Source organism: Nyctibius grandis, chromosome 2, assembly GCF_013368605.1.
Source record: "Nyctibius grandis isolate bNycGra1 chromosome 2, bNycGra1.pri, whole genome shotgun sequence".
NCBI lineage: Eukaryota > Metazoa > Chordata > Aves > Nyctibiiformes > Nyctibiidae > Nyctibius > Nyctibius grandis.
Window position 1 is genome coordinate 114,872,005 of NC_090659.1, and position 24,007 is coordinate 114,896,011.

A 24,007-nucleotide genomic window follows, 5' to 3' on the forward strand; every position below is an offset into this window, starting at 1 on the left:
CCTGATTGTGTCTTGTGACTCTTTCCCTGCTTTTGTCACCTTATTTGTGTGAATTCTAAGCTGTCTGGGCAGGGATTCCAGCTCTCCTGGGCTTGTCTGGTTCCCCATCCAACAGGGCCTCTGTACCCACAAGCAATCAAAAACAATGTCCACAGAGGAGTGTTCACTTGGCTGCATGATAGATTTTTCAGGCAGAAGATGCATACGTATTGTTTACTAGAGGCCATTAGAAGCCCACACTTCCTTGCTGTGCCACAGTTCCTGTAATTTGCAGAGTGATTTCTTCACAGCCTGCCCTCTCCTTTTTTTTTTTTTTTTTTATTTCTAAGCAAACTAAATTTCTGCCATGGTTGGAACAAATGCTGCTTCCCTTTCGTTTTAGAATAGTGTTTAAGGAGAGATGGTAAAGCAGAGAATTACGTATTCAGAATAAAGGCACGGCAGCCAAGTGTGAGCACATGCCTCTGCTGGCAAAATGCTTCTTGCTCTTAGCCTGCATCAGCTCTGTGGGGCCTGAATTCAGCGTAAGCCGTCTGTGCTTCACCTAAAGCTTGCTCTTGTAGAGCTGGTGTGAGGGGCTGCAGTGCAGTTGTGCGTAGGCGTAAAGCTGGTTCTTGCCTTTACACTTGAGTGACCTCTTGTCAATGGTAAGCAGACCTAGAGAAAATACATTCCCATGGTCCTACTTGTATTAGGGTGTAGGGAGAAAGGGACAGTTTCCACTAGTACAGGTTGACTTTCTCTCTCCTAGAGGAATTCATGCATTAGCCATGTCTCTCTTCATTCCTGAGAGTGTTTGATGATGGTGAACAAGCCTGGGAGGTGGGATGAAGATCTGTCCTCTACCTGTGGGCAGCCTCTTGTATTGGTATTGCCAGTGCAACTGCAGTCCCACAACCTGTCCTCAAATCAATCGCTGTCAGTGTGTTACTGTTTGCTCCCCAGGCTGGCCCGTGGAGCCTAGTGCTACCTCCTAAATGGAAGATTTATTATGAGTAGTGATCAGCTAACACCGATTTCTTTCAGGTCCTGAGTTGAGGAGAACAGACATAAACCCTCTCTCTGGGTTTATCATTCTTTGTTCACTTTTCTCCGAATTAACATCTGTGTCATTTGACAGTTCCGCAAGTGTTTTCTTTAAGTCACTTCTGTGAGAGATTTTTCAACGTCCTCTTTGTTCCTACAATTTTCTTTGATCTTTCTGCGATGTGTCCTTGCCTTTGGTATTGCAGATGAGGTCATACCATTAACTGATACAGTGGCATGAACAACATCTCTGTCCTAGCCCTTTCCTTACATGCCTGAGCGTCTTGTGCAGCTTTGATTGGCACAAGACAGCACGAACTCCCAAGTCTTAACAAGTACTGAGATTTGAGCTGAGCACCTTATTCTGAGGACAAAAAGAAGTCCCACATTGTTCCTGGAAAAATGTAAGAGAATAAGCCCTGTAGTGGGAACTAATGCATTTTGTGGTAAGTCTGTGGTAAGGGAGACAAGTGCATGGGCTACATGGTGTTCTCACAGGAAGGAGTTGCATCAGTTAGCTGTAAGAGGCTGAAAATAAGCTTTTCAAGATTTTGAAGTGGATCTGCCAATTATGGGATTATGCTCTTGATGTGTATTTAAATTTTCCCTGCTAGAATGAATTGCTATGTGGATCCATCATCACTCCTACCTCTACTTGGTCTCTGCCTCTACGTGTGCATCGACTCAAATTTAGCAATTAAATTTCTGTGATGATGGAAAAACAGCTATTTGTGATAGCTACAATTAGCACTTTGTTTTTCCGTGGGGAATTTTTAGAAGAATAATAGGCGTCCATCGGGAGGAGGGAACCAGGGGAAGGACCCACATCATTTCTTGCAGTCTGTGCCTGCAGTTTTCTTTTGGAGTGCAATTAACACTCTGTGTGTGCGTGCGCATGTCTGTAATGAGGTAAATGAGACAACCACTGGGGATTCCTACTGAATGCATGTGCAGTATTTTTCCTAAATCTTTCTCCAAAGTATTTAATCATAACCTTTATGAACGTTTTTTTTTATTATTTATATTGAGCATTTCAATATCTGGAACTAAGATTAAATTGCCTTTCCACTACAATTTATAGAATTTTCACTTCATAAATTAACTCTAAATAACTTTTGGCTGCTTAGTTAGCTTTGTAGAGGAAAAAAAAAAAAAGAAGAAAAAAAAACCAAACCATGACAGAAAACCAGCAAAGCACTATTAGGTTCTCCCCTCCACCTCCTTCCTGATCTCAAATCTGAAGCCGTTTAGAATAGATTTAGAGAATACACTCTTTGAGGGAATTTTTAGCAAATACACTGCCATAGGTTTTAACATAAGTTATAGATCAGGCAAGAACAGAATTGTATAGAAGTAGTTGGAAGTGAAAATGAGCTGGAAATTCATAGATACTTTGTAATTTGGGATGAGTTTTTAAAAACACACATTGCCAAAGGGATTGAGGTGCATAAATATCTCTTACAGATCTGGGAACTTGGTGATTGTTAAAGTACAGTGAGATTCTTGCTCCTAAGTCCTATAGGTGGTATTTTCTCCTGCGCCTATGGGCAAATACATCTGTACATTTTATAGTACTTAAGTCTTGCTAATGCTCTGGCTTTTATCAGGAGGGACTTTCATTTTGAGTTAGCTGTTGACTTATAGGATAATGCCTGAAGTTTACCATGTTCAAAGCTTTGGAGTAGCTGTCCTAAAAGGGCTGGATCCTTTTCATCTGCAGTTGGGAAGCAGTGGATATGGCCAGCGGAGCCTGCTGGCACTTCCCTTAAGAACAATACCTTTGCCTGAAAATTTGTTAAGGTCCGTTGTGCTTTGTTTTGGATTGTATATAGTGAAAGTCTGAACCAGAGGATGGAAAATCATATGTTGGCTTTCTTATGTTGCTTCTTGCTTCTAGTGCATTCTGTGGGCAGAGGAAACCAGTACAGCAGACCCATATGTCACCTGTTTAGTTGTGCAGCCTTCAGAAAAAGTGGTTCAAATCTTTGTTCTTGGTGTTGCTGTTTGTGACCACTAAACCATTCCCCTCTTTGAGGGCAACAGTAAGATCCACAATTCTTGATATTCCTCAGAGGTCCAGCAAAATATTGTACAAGCATGTGTCCCATCCGCCATGATTGTTTGCTCCCTCCATAATAATTTTCGCCTTTAATATACGAGGAATCGGTGGATTTGCAATGGGTTTATATATGAGATGCAAGAACATTATTGTAGCATGCCCAGGACTCGAAGGTTAGAAAAGGGAAGAAAGAGAGTTGCTTGCATAACCTTAACTTATTATCCATTGTGTGTGTGGTTGGAGACTGTAGACAAGGCCATGTGGTTTATTTTGTAAGATACATAACTGATGCATTATAAAAGGTATATGAAGGAGTCTTCTCCTTGCAAGACAGTAAATGGATGCCACTGCTGTTTCCTGGGTGACATCTGTTTGAGCAAGTCTGCATTCAAGCTAGCCAACCACAATTCCTTTGTAGTCAATGGAAAGAAATAGGTTATTTATGATCTGATTTATCTCGGCTTTAAGGAAATGCTCATGCTAGGTGAGGACATCATGTAGCTGAGCTGGAGAAGTCCTTGCTGGAGGATGTTGTGAACATTATTTGAGGGGGAGCAACTGATTTCTCAGAGTGGATCTCAGCTTTAGCTGTGCTCCAGTGAAGGTGCAGTTTTGTCTCATTTGAAAACCTGCTGTGTTTCTCCTCTGACTATGAAGAGAGTTCAGAGTAATTTCTCCAGATGTAGACCTCTAAAATTGAGGTAAATCCTGTCCCTCAGGTGAAGTTGGGCAGGATTAACTGAAATGCCAGTCACTGACTTTGCCACCTTTGTGTTACTTTATTCTAGCTTTAGTGCAAAGTGGCTTAGTCTAGTTTTATGTAGAACATGTATATTGTTAGTAGAGAAACATATTGAAGAAAGATGTGATTTCCCCCCTCCCCATCCTTTGCTGTAAATCACTAAAACTAGCCTCAGTGAGCTTTTCCATCACTATCTCCCTGCCAACGCAGGAAGTGTGTCAGGCTTCGGTTATGGGTAACACATGTTCAACAAGAGCTGGGTTTAGAGAGCAGCGTAACTTTTTAAACTTTGAGCACTCATTTAAGCAATGTTTTTTAGTTTTGCTTTTAAGGGACTTTTCAGTCAGTGAATGGTGCTAGCTTGGAAGCACTAAATCATGAAAAAAATTCTGCCTAAGAACCTGCAGAGCAGTTGAAGACTCTCTGCCCTGCCAGTCGGCTCCATCCCTCAATTAATGATATATGGGGATAAGTATTCCTGTTTCGGACTGGCCCTTGACTCTTCGCGTGGGAAGAAGATGGACTCGATGATCATAAAGGTCCTTTCCAACCAAAATGATTCTGTGATTCTGTAAGACTTGTTGATAGCAAATGTAAAGATGTCTTCTGTGGTGTGAGCTTTCCTTCCCAGTGCCCTGGACTGTGACTGCTATTAAATTACAGACCATACTGCACAAGCCATCAGAAGGTGAAGATGATTGACCTGTGGTCACAGAAGACTTGGCTAGGTGTGAACTGGTGATACAGCAGTGAAATTACATAAACAGTTCATCTTTTTACTGTCACTGTGTGAAGACTTGTTTCTCTGTGTCATCACTTTGGGCTCAGTTATATTCTCACACAGAGGTACACCTCACATTTTTGTGGGTGTACAGGAGTAGAAGCTATGCGGGCAGAAGCAGTCCTTACCTGACCTGCATGTTGTATTTTCATGGGTCCCTTTGCAGACAGGGATGAAATCGGGGCCAAATCCAAGAACAGGTGATGCTTTACATTATCAAACGTGTCAAGTTGAGGCACTTAAAGAACATCAGAGGAGAAGCAGGGAAATCTTACAGGGAAAAAAATATTTTAACTATCTCAAAATTCTGATTTTGGCCATATGAGTTGCGTGTGTGTGTCTGTGGGAAACGGGCTTCCCTTCTTCGTTGGAGCATTAAGCTGTTGATGAACAAAGGCACAAAGGACTGGATCTGGAGAATGAATGATGCTCTTGTCCATAAGTGTGGTCATTCCAGGACAGCCCCATGAGTGACTGGAATTTAGCCCCTGCTGTTGCCATGTTTTTCTAGGACTCCAGTTTCCATGAATGTAAATGCTATGTATTTCATGAGAATTACAATCTTTTTCTTTTTAAACTGTCCTAAGAGATGGAAAATCTTGGTCTCCTCCCTGCACCTCTCCCCAGTAAGTCCCTTTCTGCACCTCCCCCTTTCAAGGAAACAAAAACACAGAGTAGCCAGCCTCTGGGTTGCAAAATATTGATTTCATGCAAATTAGATGGGGGAAGAAGCCAGATGCAGTCAGTTTTCTGTCTCCTTCACGTGGAAATAATACTCCCTAAGTGCCCATCTAGTTGGAAGAGAGCAAAGACAGCAAGCGTTGCTAATTTTTCTTATATAGAGGTACCTGAATGTTTTAATATGAAGCAATGCACAGTGACAGAAATCTCTGTAAGTGTTTATGATTGCCATCTATTAGGAATGGAGAACTAAGGAGAATAAGCAAATAGCCTTCATATGTTCCTGAAAAATATTTTCAGCTTTTCCTAATCGACTGCTGGATTTCTCCTAGCTACGAAGTGCAAGAATTCTCCTTTTGCTGAGTAAACTGGGTAAGAGGTGGCTTTCCCCCCTTTTTTTTCCTCCCTCTAGTTATAGTTTTGTAGATTGAAGCACAAATCAGGCAGGAATGAACAAGCATGGTATTTAAAAGGAGCACGCAGACTAGTGACTGCATGCGGTACCTGCCAAGATTTGATTTTCTGTAGATGTTTTTGCACTGAGTGAAACATCTTCACTCCCCTCTGTATGACTGTTTACTCACTGTAAATATATTATTACTTGCATCTTGAATCCTTATATATCACTAAACTCCAAAGTGAAATTCTTGGTAACAGAGACAGTTTTCTGTGACTTATTTTAGTTGGTAGAATTTATAACTCTCTCTTTGGTCAGTGTTTTTCTGTTACTTAAGACTGATGATACGAACTTCTCTGAACTAGTTTAATGCTTTTCTTGAAAATTTTAATCTGTTTTCCTGTATAAGTTGTTTGCTAAACAAAATACAGTAAAAATAAAGAAAGGATAGAGTCAGGCTAGTGTGTGTCCGAAGTTTTTGAGCGGCCAGTGGAGAACAGAGCCGTTGTCGTTTGAGACGTATGTGGAACCCTTGGCACTGAAGAAAGTTCTGTATAAAAAAGTGTTGGACTTGTCTGAATAGATATCTGCAACCTTCTGTGCCAGGGAGTGTTGCTGTGTTGAGTCAATGACGACTTTCTGTCGGAGCCTAATGAGAGAATTGTCTTGAGGCACCAAGCCATACAAACTTGAAGAGACAAGCCAGCCGTGGTTGAACGAATGGCCCTCAACAATGTGTTCCTTTGAGCTTCTAAGCCTTGCCTTGTACTTGTGCAGTGAGGGCCCAGGAGATTCACCAGCCCGGAGAGGCTGTCCTTCATCACTGGACACTTGAGTCTGAGTGGAGAAGTACATCGTGGAAAAAACAAAGCAGAAAACCTCAGGGAAATGCTGCACGGTGGCTACTTCTTCCTGCAGAGAAGTCCCTTTGTATTACCCTGGTGACTGTATTTTTTTTTTTTAAATACACTAATCTTCAGCTTCTTTTTAAAGATTTTCAAGACAGTGGTAAGTAAGCAAGTGATTTCTCAAGCCTTTTTATATTTTCTCAAAATATATGTGGTAGGTAGAAATCACAGTTTGTGATTTGGTTTTTTAGTTTTGTCAGGAAAGCATAGTTAAAAGGCAGTTGCAGTGTACATTGTATGATTATTGTCTTTAGAGCAGTGTAATAGATGGTCTGTTGTCAGAACATTTTATTGATAACTTAAATGCCTCTTGTGTTGTTTTTTAACCAAGCTAGGAAGCCTTCTTTGGCCGAGTGCTCTCTTAGGAGCTGAATGGGCTTGATGTGGTCTTTGGACGGTATATTTGATTCTATGTGTACTATTCTGAAATGATCCGTGTGTCCATGGTGTTTTGTCTTTTCCCCTTTGAGCTTCTAATATCCCAAAAGAATGAGACACAAAGCATTTCCCTGCAATTAATGTCTTGCTGGTCTGAGTGTCTCTAACATAGTTTTTCAACCCATCTGGTCATAATCCTCAGAAAAGTCCCTGTGCTTCAGTCACGCAGAGATACTGCTGTTCTTTCCCGTAGTCATTCTGCTGTGGTATTCTTAATGATTCAAAAACAATCAACAAAATGCATTTACTTGCTCGATTTATGTTTTATTGCATTTCCAGTAGGATACAGAGCACATAAATCTTCTCAAAGTACACTTGAAATAGCCATAAATGGCAGCTGAAAATCTCTCCAAAGTAGTACAGTGTTTGCAGCCTAGAGGAGGATTTGTCAAGTAAGCATGGCTGCTGTTTTGTGGTCCTTCTAATTGAGCATTGAGAAGACAGAAGCATCTTAGCAGCAAAATGCTAGAAAGAATGTGCCCTTTTTCCTCTTGTAAGAAATGTTTCATTTAGAGAAGAAACCAATGCACCTATGAAAAATTATCCTAAATAAACATATGGGTCTTGATTCTGCACATATTCGTATCGGTTCTGCAGCTTCTGTCAACGTCAGCTGGACAGAAATAGACCTCCGTGTTTCTTTTTTCTGAGGTGAACAGAAAGAGCTTCTGTATCATCTGTTTTTACATCATCATTGGGGTAATGATAAATCTTGATACAGCTGCCGTAGTGGCACTGTCAACAGCCATGAAAGAGGAAAGGGATGGAGTGGGAGGGCAATTCAGAGGAAGGAATAGGTGAACATGGTCTGAGACCACCAAAAGGCATTTGAAAGGAGAACAACCTTGGTTATGTAAGTGTATATGTTTTGCTCTTGATTTACAAAGAAAATAAATTAAAAAAAATCAAGTATGTAAAAATAATCCTATGGCTAAGCCTTTGCAGAAAGGCTGACTTCCCTCATGTGGTTCTCTGAGACAGCAGAAAGGAGCCAACTGTGACCCAAAAGCTGTCTCTCATAACTCAGCTAGTAAGACCTGTCCTCAAGCTTTGGAGTCATGCCTGTTTTAATGAAGTTCATGCAATTTTTGGATCTGGCCTGGCTCATCTCCTGCTGCCTCTCTGCACAGAGTACGTTTGAACCTCTCTGCAAAGTACAGGTTGTGACTGCTCAGTTGTATCGGGATGTCCAGGAGATTGGGCATTTGCTATGCTGGCCACAGTGAAGCACCAGAGATGGGATTTGCCTTACCAGATCAGCATCGGAGTGAGTTACCCTAGTTCTTGGCCTTCGGTGGGAAGAAAGACACTCATCCTAAAGGTGACTCTTCCAGTTCTCCTGCTTTCTGCTGGCTGTAAAGGGCACCTAGGGTGACTGGCTCCAGTGTAGACCTCCAGTTTTAGATGGAATGGATATCCCTGCAGTTTACTGAGTACCCTATCAGCAGAGTGGCAAGAGTGATGATTCAGGAGAGCATTTAATCATCTGCCAGTCCTTGAGAGAAAGACATTTAAGAAACAGGGAGGGGAGGAAAGTTTGGGTATGTTAACTACAAGCAGAATATTCCCAGGTAGTCCATTAAAATGCGAAGTGTCAGACAAATATTTTCCTGTAGGAGATAAAACCTTTCACTTGGCTGTTGAGTTTCAAATCCATATTTCACCCATAATTTAAATAGCTACATATTTTTAAAATCTACTAATTCTATGTGTATATTCTTGCACACGCATGTGTACAACATGCACATCCTTCTCCCTGCAGCCTGTATCCCGCCTGTTGCTGCTGACCAGTGCACGCTCACGAGGTAGATGTGCCCAACTTGTGAGTTCAGGGACTGCAGATGTAAAGGGGTTTTGTGTGTGTGTGTATAATGTTTGTCGGTACAGACAGGTTATAGATGTTTATGTCAAGGGACCAGTTAAGAGACCGGCTTCCTGCTGTAGGAAACACAGAACAGGAGTGTGTGTAGCTGGAACAAAAGCAGCTCCGAGCCTGGAGAGCTTGTCTTTTCAATAGATGGGGCAGACGTGGTTTTAGGGAAAGGGATAATGCAGGACCAAGGTGATCACGGTGTTGGGTTGGACATGTCGCACCAGCACTGTGGCTTTATGCACAGCAAATCTGTTCAAACTGTGCAAAATGGTTTGGAGTGTGTAGGAGGTTACCAAGGAGAGATTAACTTGGGGGGAGAAAGAAATCACAAAAACAGTATGTTTTAATTTTGTCTAAACCAAAAAAGATTCTTTTTGTTCATTTTGGTTGTGATTCAGGACAGAAGAATTTATGCAGACTTGGGAAAACTGTTACACAGCAATTCGGTAACACAAACCTATAGTCTACCCTGAAGTTGCATGAAGCCAAAAAACCTGACCTTTGTCTGTGGGTTTCAGGACTCAAATATTCAGGAGAAAGTAGAAGAGAATAACTGGAAAACAGCTAGGAGGGACCTCAGGTGCTCTCTTCACGCATCTTTGTTATCTGGAGGCTTGTGCTGCAGATGTCAGTGTCAAGGGACAGAGCTACTGTCCCTAGTCAGTCCCGCCTGCTCTCCCTCCCTCACCCTGGGTTTTACACGCCTTCACTCATGTAGTCACGCCCTAAGCCAGTCCTGGCAAAATGATCCAGGTTATGGAAAAACTTCCATTAAAAAAGCCATTAAAGCAAACCCAAGCGTCTTGACTGAACTAGGTATGGGAGCAACTACAGCACTGGCAGATCGGGCAGGGGGAGGCGATCCTGGGCAGGGGGAGGCGATCCTGGGCAGGAGGAGGCGATCCTGGGTAGGAGGAGGCGATCCTGTGCAGGGGGAGGCCATCCTGGGCAGGAGGAGGCGATCCTGGGCAGGGGGAGGCCATCCTGGGCAGGGGGAGGCGATCCTGGGCAGGGGGAGGCGATCCTGGGCAGGAGGAGGCCATCCTGGGCAGGAGGAGGCCATCCTGGGCAGGGGGAGGCGATCCTGGGCAGGAGGAGGCGATCCTGTGCAGGGGGAGGCGATCCTGGGCAGGGGGAGGCGATCCTGGGCAGGGGGAGGCGATCCTGGGCAGGGGGAGGCCATCCTGGGCAGGAGGAGGCCATCCTGGGCAGGGGGAGGCCATCCTGGCTCTGTCTCAGCCAGCGCAGGACATGTGTTGCCATTCTGGCTGTGCAGCTCCACTGGTAGGCAAACGCCTCTCAGGCAATACAAGAGGAAAAAGTATCAGTTGTTTTGTTCACAGGCAAAAGCAAACCCTGACTGTAGAGTTTCATGCACCCTCTCAAGTCCTTCTGGAGCAGCGTTCTGCGATGCTCAGGCCTCTGAGACCCTGTACTTAGAGTTACAGTACAACATAATTCTACGACCCTGAGCTGGCTGTAGCCACTCCGGATGAACTACATGCAGGAGTCACGCGGAGACATCAATCAGGAGAGGGATTTTTGGAGCTGCATGCTGGTGCTGTGTTAGGAGGCAGCGTGAACATGTGGTTGGAGAGGCTTGGCAGAACTGCACTACCCTGAATCACAGTATAAAGAGGTAAGGGGTGAGCCAGGGTGCTGTCGTAACTTTTTAGCAGGATCTAAACCTCTTTCCCTGACCCCGTGCATGCGATAGAGTTAGATGATCATTTTGTTGCTGAGATCTGGAGGTTGTGTCAACAATACAGCATCAGGGTTTCCCTGCCTTGGGTGCTACAGGTGGGAGGGCATGAGAGAAAATTCACCTTCAGCTGTGGGTAAGTGGGCTGGAGCTAACACAAGGTGGGATCCTGGAGTAAGAGAAGCAGTTGTTAAATGTAGCAAGTGTGGGTTTGTTCTGCCAAGTCACTGCTTGAGCAGAGAACAAAGGTAGGTGGTGGCATGAAGCCCTCACACCCTCTTGGAGCTGAGGCAGGACTTGTGTTGAGGTGCTAAGGTACTCCTATGCTCAGTATCCTGGAGAGCTGTTTTGTCTCGAGGGAGAACCCTACCAACTGCTGATGATAGGGTGGAATGGGTAGATTATGTTACTCGGTAGAAGAAGACAGAAATAAAGGTTATTCTGGTGTGTAACTAAACTCTTCATTCCCCCAGAGATTCAGGTACCAGGCATAACATTTTTGTGGGGAAAATTTAACAAAGACCTTGTTTGGCTTAGAGGCAAGGCAAAGTAGTCTGCCGATTTTTGGTGGTTGTCTTTGTTTCTTGCAGAAACCATCTTAGTGGTGGTTGTGACAACTACAGCCAGTGTGTGTGTCTATGTCAACATGGTCCTGTTCCCAGGTAATGCTGATCCTGCCCAGCTCTGGCTGTGACCTTCACTGCACATCTCAAAGCACTCTTTGGTTTTGTTCCCACTGAACAATTTAAAACCCTGAGGCACACAGGGGTGAAACATTTCAGTTACAGATGTACGTTGTACCTGCCTCAGTAGCATGAGTGCATCCGTAGCCAGCCGTCGCTCTCCCGCAGCTGGGCTGCCGCAGTCGTGTCCCTGGCTGCCCTGCCTGCTTCCTCACCTCACTGGAGCTCTTAATTTTGTTTTGCAAGATTTGCAAAGTGCTAAATCTGGGCCCAGGAGTGTTATTTTTAGAGTCTTGAAAATAGGCTGATGTACAAGAAAAGATTTTTCTGACAGTTTAATGAACCCTTTTTGGATTTGAGGTGGGGGAGAGGAGGATGGCAGTAAGATGGAGGGGCTTTTCACGTCATTTCCTTAGTCTCTCCCTCCATATAAGGGGCAGAGGGTACATCTATGGTGTTAGCATCCTCCCAGAGCTCTGTGTGCATTGTCCCATCCCGTTCTTCCCCCTTGATCTGTTTCCAAAACCCCTGTTTCCTTATCCACCCACTTTTCCTCCCTCCTGCCACCCCCTGCCCTTTAGCGCTGCCCCAGATGTCTTCTCCTGCGCCTGCTGCCTGCGTTCTCAGCTGCACACAGATTGCATTTCCCTGAATCAGTTTTGAGGAGCTGTTGATGGAGGCGGATTTCAGGAAAATGCCTACTGTTCATTTCGCAGTTCCTGCCAGGACAGGTTTCAAGTGTTCACGTTCCAGCTAGGAGGCTCATTCAAGGTCTAGAGCTGGGCAGATGCTGCAAAGACCGTCACACCAGAGAAGCGTTTATCCTGTGCTTTCTGACCATGTCTGTCTCAGCCTCTTGGGAAGGGTGACTGTTATCCAGGGGCAATGTGCTTGTGCCGACTTTGAAATCATCATGAAGGCAGTCGGTGCTGTGTTACCCGAGGTAGGTCGTGTGGCTGAGGTCAGCTGGGGGATGGGGAAAATGACAGTTTAGTGCTCCACTCTGTATTGAAAAAAAAAAAAGGAAAAAAGAAAAAGGAGGGGGGGGGGAGGCAAGGGGGCAGAAGCTGTTGACCTTGAAGTGCTGTGCTTCCAGGAGGCCATCCATCCGCTGCCCTGGGTTGCAGTGAGCGCAGGTTTGGATCGCTGATCCTTTCCTCTGACTCTGGGGACTCCACATTTCCGAGAGTGCGAGTGAGCTTGGGTGACCGAACACTGGAACAGGCTGCCCAGAGAGGTTGTGGAGTCTCCTTCTCTGGAGACATTCAAAACCTGCCTGGACGCGTTCCTGTGTGATATGGTCTAGGCAATCCTGCTCCGGCAGGGGGATTGGACTAGATGATCTTTCGAGGTCCCTTCCAATCCCTAACATTCTGTGATTCTGTGAATCTGTGAGCAGATGGATTTTATTAGACTTAGAGGAGCCAGTTTTTAAACCGAAAAAGCTTTCAACCTTGTTGTTAGCAGAACGGTGTTGACATAGAGGTCTTTGTCTTTCGTACTGCTTGCCTTTTCCCTTCTTCTCTCCCCCACCTGCAGTGCCGTGTTTAAAACCCACCTGAGCACTGCCCACCTAGTGATCAGGGCAGCTCTTTGTCATACCGAATGCTTTCTGGGTATCTTACCTCATATTTGTTTTGGCTTAAGATGTAACCCAGCCCTCCAGATATTTACCGCTGGATGTGCTCCCGCTGACATCTGCAGGAGAGCAGCGAGTTCAGCTGTTGGCCGAAGTGATCCTGGCAGCAGCTGCTGCCCGTTTGGGGTACGGACCTTCTCAAAAAAGTTGTGATCACATCCTGAACGCAGAGTGTAGCTTCACTAATGTCCTTCCAAGATAAAAGGCCGCAAAGGTGACCACCACTTACGGACTAATTAGCCAGAAGCCTCTGCCTCATTTGGCATAATCCAGATGTTATTCTGCTAATTTCAAGGCTGTTACTCAGGTGCAAAAACCAACACACAGGAGTTGAGAGCGGGTGTGCGTCACAGGCTTTTGTCGGGGAGGCAATCAGTCAGGGCTTTGATGGGATGTGTGATCTTTGGCCAACGCAGCTGTGCTGACAAGAGGTCTGCAGCATAGACTTCTGCTAGTTATACCAGCAAAACCTTGTTTTTACTGATATTCCTCATGTGGGGGAGGAGAAGCTTTCCTGCAAGTCCAGTGTTGCCTTTCTGAGCTCTGTCAATGGTGACCTCCCTTTACCCGTCCTGTAGACCCCAGTCTGGCTGCTCTGCCAGCCTCTGTGGTAAGAACTGGCCTGAGTAGGTGCAGTTGTGAGGTTCCTGTTAGGAAGTCAGGACTGTGCTTGCTTTTATTTTTTTTTAAGAGTCTTTTGAATGCATTTTTTAAAATTTACATCTTGTTCCTCAAGAAGGCTTTGATCTTACTAATCTTTTCATCTATACATCAATCTGTTGTGTGAAAATGCTGGAACGTGCTTTTGTTGTGGCATGGGATTTCTTCGGTTTTTCTTTTCATTTTTTTGCATAGTTTAGAGAATTTGTCTTCCCTGAGGCTCTCCGTCTGGCTTGATCCTACATGAAAGTTGACCACAGATGTGTCAGGTTGTAGAGTGCCACTTCAGGCCATGTCTTTGAATTTTCTTCGCAGGGATTTCCTGATATCAAATTAAAACAATTATTTCTCCTTCCTCACGTGAAGATGAAGAAAGCGTTTTGGGAGAGTCTGCACACTGAGCTGTGAGCAGACGTGAGCTCTCTGCCTGTCTCCATCAGGTGGGATGCACGCCAGCTTTAAAACCAAAGCCTTGTTGTTGCTACAGCATGAGGCTAGTCTGGACTAACTTACCTGCTCTCTGTCTGTGTTACTAGGTTGAGCAACTGGTGTGCTGCTGTGGTTGTGGTCATTTGGCCGGTTCAAGGCATGGGCAATTTGATTAAATCCATCTGTGTTTGGCCACATAGACTTAGCCTTAATCTTGGTCACTTACATATGCTCTTCTCCCCTAGTTATTACCATAGGTTTAGACCTCAGGTTATGCTTTCATAGTTAACAGCCATGCTTTCCTAAAACGTCCATCTGCTCGTGATAGCAGCTTTCTTGTGAAGACCCTTGTGTAAAGGCAATCATATCTGTGAAAAGTAATGCCCTGTGGTATAACTTTAACGCAAGGGAAGGTGGAAGAGGGGTCATTTGGCGGCCAAAGAAAAATGAAACTGTACCTCCTATACATGCCTATCAAAATATAATCTTTGGAACAAGTCACTACTGCTGAGCCAAATCAGGATCTTTGCAGTTGTTGGACCCTCATTGAAGACAGCGGTGTGACAAGGTGTCCGTTTTAACTTTCCTCAGTGTAAACTAGAATTTGCTTTACTTGATAGCATCATGGTCATAGCTGATCACTTCAACTGGGAAAGGAACTGATCCCTTTGGTTCCCTGTGTCACTGTGAGAGAGTTTGACTTGTGATGATGGGCTGGGGAGGAGAAGGTTGGAGGATGAAAGGCAGCCACCTGGGAAGCGTGCTGCCAAAGCATGCAGGCTGCTTTGGACAGCCTCTCCATCGCAGACATCCTTGCTTTAAACACTTCTGCACAGCCCAGTGGTATGCTCAAGGACTGTGCTGAGGCCTCTCATGCTTTGTGTTGACCTTTCGGAGGCTGAGACACTAGGCAGTATCTCAAGACCTTTGAATATTTGTTGTCTTTGACATTGTTGACCCGTTGCAGGTAAGTATAAACTTCTTGGTTTATGAAAACATAATGAATTTATTTTTCTACCTCTCTCTCTTGCCTAGGTCCTGAGGGAGACTAATAAATTGGCAGAAATGGAAGAGCCACCTTTGCTACCAGGAGAAACCATTAAAGACATGGGTATGTGAAGAGGAAATTCCTTATTGTTTGCTGACCAAATAGGATATCCATAGAGCAGAATATCTTGGCGGTCACTGACCAACAAAAGCAACTTGCTGATGTTTTGAGAACCATGATCGGGTTGTTTCATTAATCAAGTTATTGAACATCACATGAGCCATATGTCGTTTCTTAGCACATAGCAAATCTAAGGCAATTCAACATATCTTAGCATGAGTGTTTCAGTAGGTTGTACAGCCTTGCATTTGCTGCATCCTGAGAGGACATGGATCAACTCTTTCAAGTTGTGCTTGCCACAGGGTAACTTTGCAGGTTGACACAGCACAATCGTGTCTTGAAGTTCTGTCACAAACTGCAGGAGAGGATGTAGTGCTGTTGCAGAGAACTTGTTGTGATATGGGGATGGGTCTTTTTTTAATGCAGACTTTCTGACATGCATCAAGTTTGCTGATGCGCTCTAGTCTTAAATTTTGAGGAAGCATCTTGGTTAATTTTCTGTGAAAGATTTTGGATTTGCTAGTTTAACATGTCGCCTTCCTCTTAAAATTATATGGAAGAAAGCAACTTCAGTCCTAAAAAAAACCCAGCACCCTACCAAAAAACCCCACCCATCAAGAACAAAAAACCCCCAAAACTAAAAACAAACAAACAAAATCCCACCTCAATGCTCAATCCTTTCCTAAGGACTCTGAACTCATCCTCGAGCCATGCACTGCAGACTGACATCTAACTCACTCCACAGGCACAGTTAGCTTTGGCAGCAAGACTGTATTTTCAAGGGTTCCTGGGGAATAATTTGAGATCAGAGTTATCAGTATTTGGTCTGTTAGCAAATGGTGTGATGAGCCACCTAAGTCTGTAAGACTGGGTGGCTTTCAGAGTAGGCCAGAGAGCAGCTGCCTGGTCCAGCAAGAAGTTAAAGGTAGCAAAAAGGAAATCTTTATTATTCATCAGCAATAATTATTTCCTGTTAAAAGTGTCAAGAAAGGCAAATAAAATTCTCTTTGTATTTTACGGGGAGGGGAAGAAAAATTATTTCAGCCAACCCAATAATCTAGGGTAAGATTGACCCTATAAAATACAGGAAATCCATAAGCAGGGGAATTAATAAATCCTGTTTTCCAGTATCTTTCTCCCATATGGATTCTCTTATACTACTAAAGGATGAGCTTATTAGACTTTCCCTTGGTCCTAGCAGTCGTACAAGCTCTCTCATACCTGGCATCCATTCTCACAAACAGTGAAGGATCTTAATGCCTTGGAGATCCCTATTTATCAGATAGAGACTACTGAAATCATACAGCCACGGTAGGGTTAAGGTCAGACAAGCCACGTGTGTAGGTACATGTGTACGTGTGCAGTGTAATTAAGTAAAATTGCTTCCTTAGGAAATCAAGCTAATAAAATGCAAATGTGAAAGGTGATGTGGCTTACAAGCTGGCAAGGCCAGTGTTTGAGGTCGTGCCTGGGATTCCTTATCTGGAAAACATTTTTCTAGCACCTCTCCTCTTTACCCAGAAATCCTGTTCCTTTTCAGATGTAAATGCACACTTCTCTTATTAGTAGATTTTTATTTTTTTTTTTTTTAAACATTTTGAAATTACATTTTGAATAATGGGAACTCTAGCAGAAAAAACAGGCAGGCTGCCCTCACCCTTATTATGCTTCATGAGTCTGCTTTCAAACCTCTGTCAAACTAGTCTTTGAAAAGAAGTGATTAATAATCGGCCAATAATGAAACACTTGGTTTAATTAGAACTGGCTAGAAGCATTTTGTGGTTAATTGTCCTTCCAATGAACACATGTACATTAAAAGAAATAAACAAATAATGAAATTGCTAGCGTATGTTTATACATATATATTGTATTTATTTTTAACCAAAAAGTCTGTGTTATCTATTTTGCTCTGAATTATTCAATCCTGATTTTTTAAGGATCCTTCTCCATATCCACATCTCGAGAGTCAGTGAAGACTATGCAGAAGCAGAGCTGACATGAGGTTGATTTAGTTATATGAGTTGCCAGTGCTCTGGAGTAAGGCAGTCTCTCTTCCTCCCTCTCTCCAGGCTAAATCTCATGGAATAAAGGTAGAAGAAATGCAGGTCCCCATCCTGACACCCCAGCAGCCTCTCACCTCTTTTGCATGGTGACTGTCACCTGTCTGGGAGGCGAGCTGTCCTCCTGACTTCACACAGCCCTTGCAAAATGAACCCCATAGGATTTGGAGGCTTGAGGTTATTAAGATGGTCCAGGGGGTTCTTTCATGGATGTGGCAGCTCTGGTCAGTGGGTCTCCTGCTGAAAGGGTCTCTGTGTGTTTGAGAGGTGTCATTACTTGTCGGCAATAGCATAAACCATTGCCACAGCACAACCAGCCAGCTGCTTCTGTGGCAGAAGACATGATGGGTCACTGCTGGGTGGCGGAGGGGGAGGGAACGACTTAAATTTTGCAATTTTTAATTGATGTAAAACAGGAGGGCAGTTAGGGGAGGTGTTTGCTGTGGAAAACCAGCAGCACCTCTTGCCTTTTGCTGGAACAAGTGAGAAACATTTTGAGGCCTTTTAAGAAGGGGGCTGTTTTGAGTCACCGTCACTCAGGCTCAAAAATAATTGAATTGTTGCAGAGTAACTTGATCGCTGACTTCAGACTTAAAATCACTGGGTGCTATACAGATTCCTGGCTGCTGGAAAAAGCTGTAGCTGCCCTGGCTTTTAGCATGAAGACCTTCATCCCAGGGCTGACTCTGCATGCAAGGGTGTGCAGAAGGACCCAAGTGTCCTAAAAGCTACGTGTAGGAGAACTGCCCTCTCCTGTTCTTCGTGGTACAAACCAGCTTACTGGCGATCCTTGGCTTTTATGCAGCTTGTTGTCAGCTTCAAATGTATGCATCCAGGCAGGAGTCGTCTCCTCTTTTCAGGCATGGTGTTCTCAGCTACTGGCAATGCATTGCTCAGTAAGAGTAAACAGTTTGCAGCCGAATACTGTTTTTTTTACAGCGGTAGCAGTTCTGTGAATATGGAAGATTCTAGGTGATGGTACTTGCCTGGAGTTCAGTTTATACGTAAACTCTTACCTTCTCCACAGAACTGGAACTTGCATGTTAGCTCTAGCCTAGAACCCCAGATTAAGCTGGTTTTCATTCCATTATCTGAAAAGCAGAGCCCCCAAATATTGTTGCTGTCATAATTTTCCTCCCATAAGTTAACCATGAAATCAACAACTTTTTTTTCTTTTTTTAAGCTAAGGATGTTACTTACATCTGCCCCTTCACTGGAGCAATCAGAGGAACCCTTACTGTTACCAATTATAGACTGTATTTTAAAAGCATGGAACGGGTAAGCTTTTGAAACCATCTGCTTTTGTTGGCTATTAAATCTTTAAACCTCGGTGTTCTTTAAGAGTAATTCTGTGTGAATCATAGCTATATGTTTGGGAATATAGGCATAAGGGAGCAGGGGCTGGGGATTTTTCCCCCTCCCCTTTTTAAACTCACAAATTTCAACTGTCTACAGGACCCTCCTTTTGTCCTAGATGCATCTTTAGGTGTAATCAACAGAGTGGAGAAAATTGGAGGTGCTTCCAGTCGCGGTGAGAATTCATACGGGCTGGAGATTGTATGCAAGGTAAACTTTTATCTGTATTTTGCAGTTGGGGAAGGGGAACATGTATTTTAAAAGATTTTCTCTGTAGGAAGTTCTGCAAAGCGTTTTCAGTCAGTATGACTTCACACACTTCAAAAAACATCTGATTTTAAAAGTAATTTTCAGGATTCTCCAGCTCCACTCATTTGAGACGAGATCCAAACCTTTATTCAGGCTTTGTGCTAGGTAGTATCCTTTCTTCATAGCAGAAACCTAGGCCTCCATCCCACTAATGCCGTTCTCAGGGTTGCCCATCAGACTGTCCCAGGAAGACCAGTCATTGTGGTGTACAGGATGCCTTTCGCTCACTTGCATTTCAAGAGCAAGAAAGGGGCACGTTTCCCTCTATATCATTAACTTATGTCCACCTGCTGCTGTGTTTTGTGGTAAGGGACTGGCAAGCAGCCTTCAGTCCTCCTTGAGGCTGTTCTTTCATTTCTTTCAAGGAAGTACATATTTCACATGTGCCTCTCAAGAGCCCTTGGAATCATTGGAAATGCAAACTTCAATAAAAATTAACAATTCCCCTCCTCATGTCTACTTACTATAGACCACAAAGCAGATAAAGCCACCATCTCCACTCCTAAACCAATACCTCCACTGCTCACCAGCACGTGGCCCCTCTGCTTGCCTCGGTGTCCATGTGGGGAGAGCTGGATTCTGAACCTTGTAGGTCTTGGGCTGCTTAGAGGTCTTATCAGAGCCCCCTCAAGGCTGAGAGGATGCCACTTTCTGGATAAGGGCAGATGGAGGAATGAAAAATGAGTCCCAAACTGCTCCGGTCACTGCTGTGATTTTGAGCCACCAGGAAGCTGAGCAGACTCTCAAGCTGTGGGCATGCTGAGTCGAGAGCAGTTGATATAATCTATACCAAATCACCCAGCTGCTCCCTCATGCTATTGCAGTCATGATCCTCCGTGGCTAACATAGAGGTGCATGTGCTGGCAAGCTATTTGTTCCCTGTTTTGATCTGGATTTCTAGTCCTCAGCCATTTTGCCTATATGCAGATTTGCACACACAGTCAGGTTTGGAGTGAACTACATTGTTTCCCTGGGTGGGAAACCCAGGCACAAACTATGTGATAGGTATCTTGGCCCTATACAGTGTATATATATATACAGTTCTATATCTGTATCTGCCAGCCTGCTTGGCCCAAGATATGCAGAGCAATTTAGTGCGATATCAGAGTAGTACAGATACAGTTTATGCACCCTGAAATGCTCTCTGTCTGAGACCAATTAGCTAATCACAGCCTTGTGAGACAGCTAAGTCTTTAGCTGTTTATCTCAGTCTCTGACTTGCTGTACCATCTTCATATGCTTGAACTTGATAGCTCATTTCCTGCAGGTGGCTTTTACACTGTTTACTACAAGCGTTTGAGTTGTAGGCTTGGCTGGAAAATCTTGGTATCTGAGAGATGCTTTATTTAGTTTCTGAATTTGGTTTTGTAGATGAGTACAGAAAGGAGGTCTTGGGTTACCACTCTTAGTGGAAACTGTGCTGGTGTGCAAAGTGGAGGAGTTGTCGGGTTCAGTCATCCTCTCTAGCGCTCTGAGAGATGGAAGCTTTAAAGGGAGATGGGACTGGTTGCTTCGCACCAAACTGGCTGGACTGGGGCTCGCTATGTGCAGTAGCTCTATGGAGGGTACTTTGTGAGGCAGTTGCTTCCAGCTGTCTTCTGGCGCAGCTCAGCCTGAGAGCCCAGTAAGAGCTGGGAGGTCTGTCTCACAAAGTTCTGCCAGTCAGCAATAGCTTGTCCCTGAGCGAGGCTCTCCCTTAGACTTTCAGCAGGTAGAGAGCTTCACGTGAAGGCAAGATGCTGCGATCAGGCACTCCCTCTGCTCCTCTGCACTTACGGCAGGCTTTGTTGGAGGCTGCAGACAACCAGTGAACCAAGCCCAGAGTTGCAGTACAACAGTGTTCCAAGTACGATATTAAATCAGTACTAGAAGGAGCACCGTGATTTGACCCTATTTTGAGTTTTGGCTTTTGGATTTTCTTTGGATTTTGAAGTGGTTCAGAAATCTACAATTTGATTTCCCTCTTTTTTTCCTAGGATATTCGAAACTTGCGATTTGCTCACAAGCCTGAAGGGAGAACTAGACGATCCATATTTGAGAACCTAATGAAATATGCTTTCCCAGTTTCAAATAATCTGGTAGGTATTTTCTTTTCAGTTTTTACCAGAATACACAGAGTGGCAGTAAGCTGTTTTGTTCAGGCCCATCTACTTGGTACAGCGTTCACATGGGCTGCATCTTGTTGAAGGAGAAATGCTGGGTTTTAAATCTGTTTTAGAATTAAGTCTGTAGGAGTTGCGATTGTATAGAAAACAGGAAAAGTCTACTACCATGAGTCTGGGTTCTTTCATGCATGGAGAATGACTTACTGATACATCCTTATAACAGAGGGAACATATTCAAAGCACAGTGACATCCATCAAAGATTTACAGCTAATGGTGACTGCACTGCCCCAAATCTGAAATGCAGTTCGTCTGCTCTGTCGTGTTATGACGCTGCAATTGTTGCTTCAAATACTGGTTGAAAGGATCTAGTTCTTAATGTGTAAGAACAGTCTTGCCCAAGCAGTCTTACCTTTCTCTCTTTATTACTAAACTCCTTTTGTCCATGAAGTACTAGGTAACAGACAAGCAATGTCAGGGGTATAGAGGAAAGTACATTGTACTACCTACCTGCTACAGTGAGCATGTTAACCTTTTTCACAAAGCCCTAAAAGAAAAGTAGTGCAGTCAGAAAAAAGAAGGACCAGTCATGAGTTATTATTTGAGATATCAAACATCCTGGCAATGGGCTCTGAGTGGGCTCTTAATGGTAATTTTCTTTCTTTCAGCCACTTTTTGCATTTGAGTACAAAGAGGTTTTCCCAGAAAATGGATGGAAGGTGTATGACCCCACTTGGGAGTACAGAAGACAGGTGGGTGTTGTGCCATGTCCTTCCTCATCCTCTCTACTCTTCAGAAGCAAGGCTCTGTGTAGCAATATAATTACAGGTCGCATGGAACGGAGAAGGATCCTGCTGACAAATGTCATGCAGGCTGTGTGAGGACATTGTTCGCCATGCTGCAGTGATTGATGACAGCAGTACAGCTTTAGAGATAGTAGCATCCACTGATGGAGATTACTCAGGCTGCAGAGAGCTGACTTTAGGCTTTGGTATAAAAAACTATTGCTCTGGCTTAGTCATCAGCCACTGCTGGCAGCGAGGAATGGAGGATGCATTTTGCGGGTACAGACATCCCATTGTTGAGTTTCACACCTCAGCTCTTGCTTGTATTCTTTTCAGTTTTCTGTAAGATATTTCAAACCGGAACTTGAAAGGAAAAAAAATTAAATGTAGAATGCCTTCATTTTCTTGGGAAATCAGCAAAGGGATCAACCTAGAGAGTGTTGTGATTAACCATAGCTTGGAACAGGCAGTTGAAGTGTGTCCAGAGTAGGCTGGTCAAAGGTGTTAATGATCGTGAAGTGGTAGGCTGCCAATTAGGAATACTGCGATAAAAATTTGAGTGGTCTTCACTGGGGGAAAAGATGGGAGAATTTTGATTTCTGGTAATGAAATCACTCTTGTCATAAAATTCTCAAGTCGAGGGAACAGCACAATTTGGTGACAGTTTTGCCCTGGGCACAGTAAACTTTTGCCTCATCCAGATCTGCCAGGATAAAACCAATTTTCCTTTGTAAAATTAAGAAATTTATGTAATTTAAAGATTTATTTGAGTCTTTCCTGTAAAGCAAAACAAAACAAGACGTCTGTCCTAGCCTAGTTGTTCATCTGATTCCTGACATCCAAAACCTAAGGAAGGGATTAATTTTTTTAGCTTTAGTCTTCTAAAAGCTGGGCATGCCTTCTAAATTGGTTATCTAGGCCTCATTAACAGATGGGGATAGAGCTTCACTGTTGGGGATAACTTGTTGCCTCCTAAAATAGCTGCCTAAGATAGATCACTGGCTTCTAGGTTGCTAACTGAAAGTGAGATGTATCTTACCTCCACCATCTTCATTGCAAAAAAGTGTGTTTGCAATGAGATACCACAATCTAAAATCCTAGTAGAGACAAACTCCAACCATTTGTAATCAACAACACACATGGTATCTAAGGTCGACTGTGACTAATAAGATGAGATAATGCAGCGATTATTGCTTTGTTTAGAATTTTCCTCTTTCTTGGTAGTTATTTAAAGGCAAGATCTGTTTATAAAGCAGGATCTGCAGCCCAAGCTGTATCGGAAAGATGCTTCTTTACAGGACTGAGAACTTTGGAGTAAAGACTAAAGAATACCTGTGCTATCAAAATAATCTCCATTGAAAAGCACAGCATTCCCTTAGCCAAGCTTCAGTTAAAACAGATGAAGTAAAAAGACATTTTTACAATACCTGGAAAGAAGGAAGAGTGACCCTTGAGAATTTCAAGGTAAATTACTTGCACTTCTTAATCCTGGCCTGTTTTTAGAATATAACCTTTTCTATCCATATGAGGTTTTATATTGTGATTGGCTGTACCTTAAATTTGTCAGGAGCTTGGTTACACAGTGAAAGGATACATACATTTACACACATGTGATTTGCAGCTCTTCATGGCCTTTCTGTAACAAAAATGGGACTCTGGGCCGTGGTGTCTTTATTTCTGGTCACATGAGGCAACACTGTGTGTAAAGCATGGCACAGCTGAGACATTGCTGCACCATGTACTTCTTTTGTCATGACCTGCTTTGGTATCATTTTTGAGCGGACGGGAAAAACCTAGCCTGACTGCTTTTCTGTCAAGAAATCAAACTGATGTCCATATGCTGAAGCCCTCAGTCATTTGCTTACATCGGTAACTGCAAAAATGCATCCAAACAGGACTTTTTCCAGTCATGGCCTGTCTGAATTTTACCAATGATGGGCCACAGTCGTTTCCATTCCAGATCACGCAATCCATCTGTTCCAGTAGCTTATCTCCAACAGTGACCAACACCAGCTGCTGAAGAAGAGGCCAACCGTACTGCAGTAGATGTTTATGTTGCGATCTGGCCAGAAGGAGAATTCTGTCCCTTTAGTTAGAGTTGATTTAGGTTCTGCAGTATGAAGCTTTATGTCCCCTCCAAAACTTTTAGGTATTTCAGTCTGTTTATTTAATTTCAGCATTTATAACTATGGATGTTCAATTTATCTGTGTGAATGTCTTAGCCTTTTTTTTTAATCCAGCCGGGTTCTGTTAAAGCAATAACAAATA

At 43.6% G+C, this 24,007-nt stretch overlaps 1 protein-coding gene across 3 annotated transcripts in view; it reads left to right on the forward strand.

Moving 5' to 3' along the window:
* The window catches only part of MTMR2 (myotubularin related protein 2), a 69,194-nt gene that overhangs the window by 23,657 nt on the left and 21,530 nt on the right, over nt 1-24,007 (forward strand). Inside the window, exons 2-7 of one of the 3 annotated variants that reach the window (XM_068418519.1) lie at nt 13,905-14,029; nt 15,054-15,129; nt 18,370-18,464; nt 18,642-18,752; nt 20,828-20,929; nt 21,623-21,706. In XM_068418519.1, coding sequence (XP_068274620.1) covers nt 15,084-15,129; nt 18,370-18,464; nt 18,642-18,752; nt 20,828-20,929; nt 21,623-21,706 — 438 coding nt within the window. In that variant the 5' untranslated portion in view covers nt 13,905-14,029; nt 15,054-15,083. The remainder of the gene's footprint in view (nt 1-13,904; nt 14,030-15,053; nt 15,130-18,369; nt 18,465-18,641; nt 18,753-20,827; nt 20,930-21,622; nt 21,707-24,007) is intronic. The other 2 variants (XM_068418504.1, XM_068418513.1) reach the window with 2 other exon arrangements.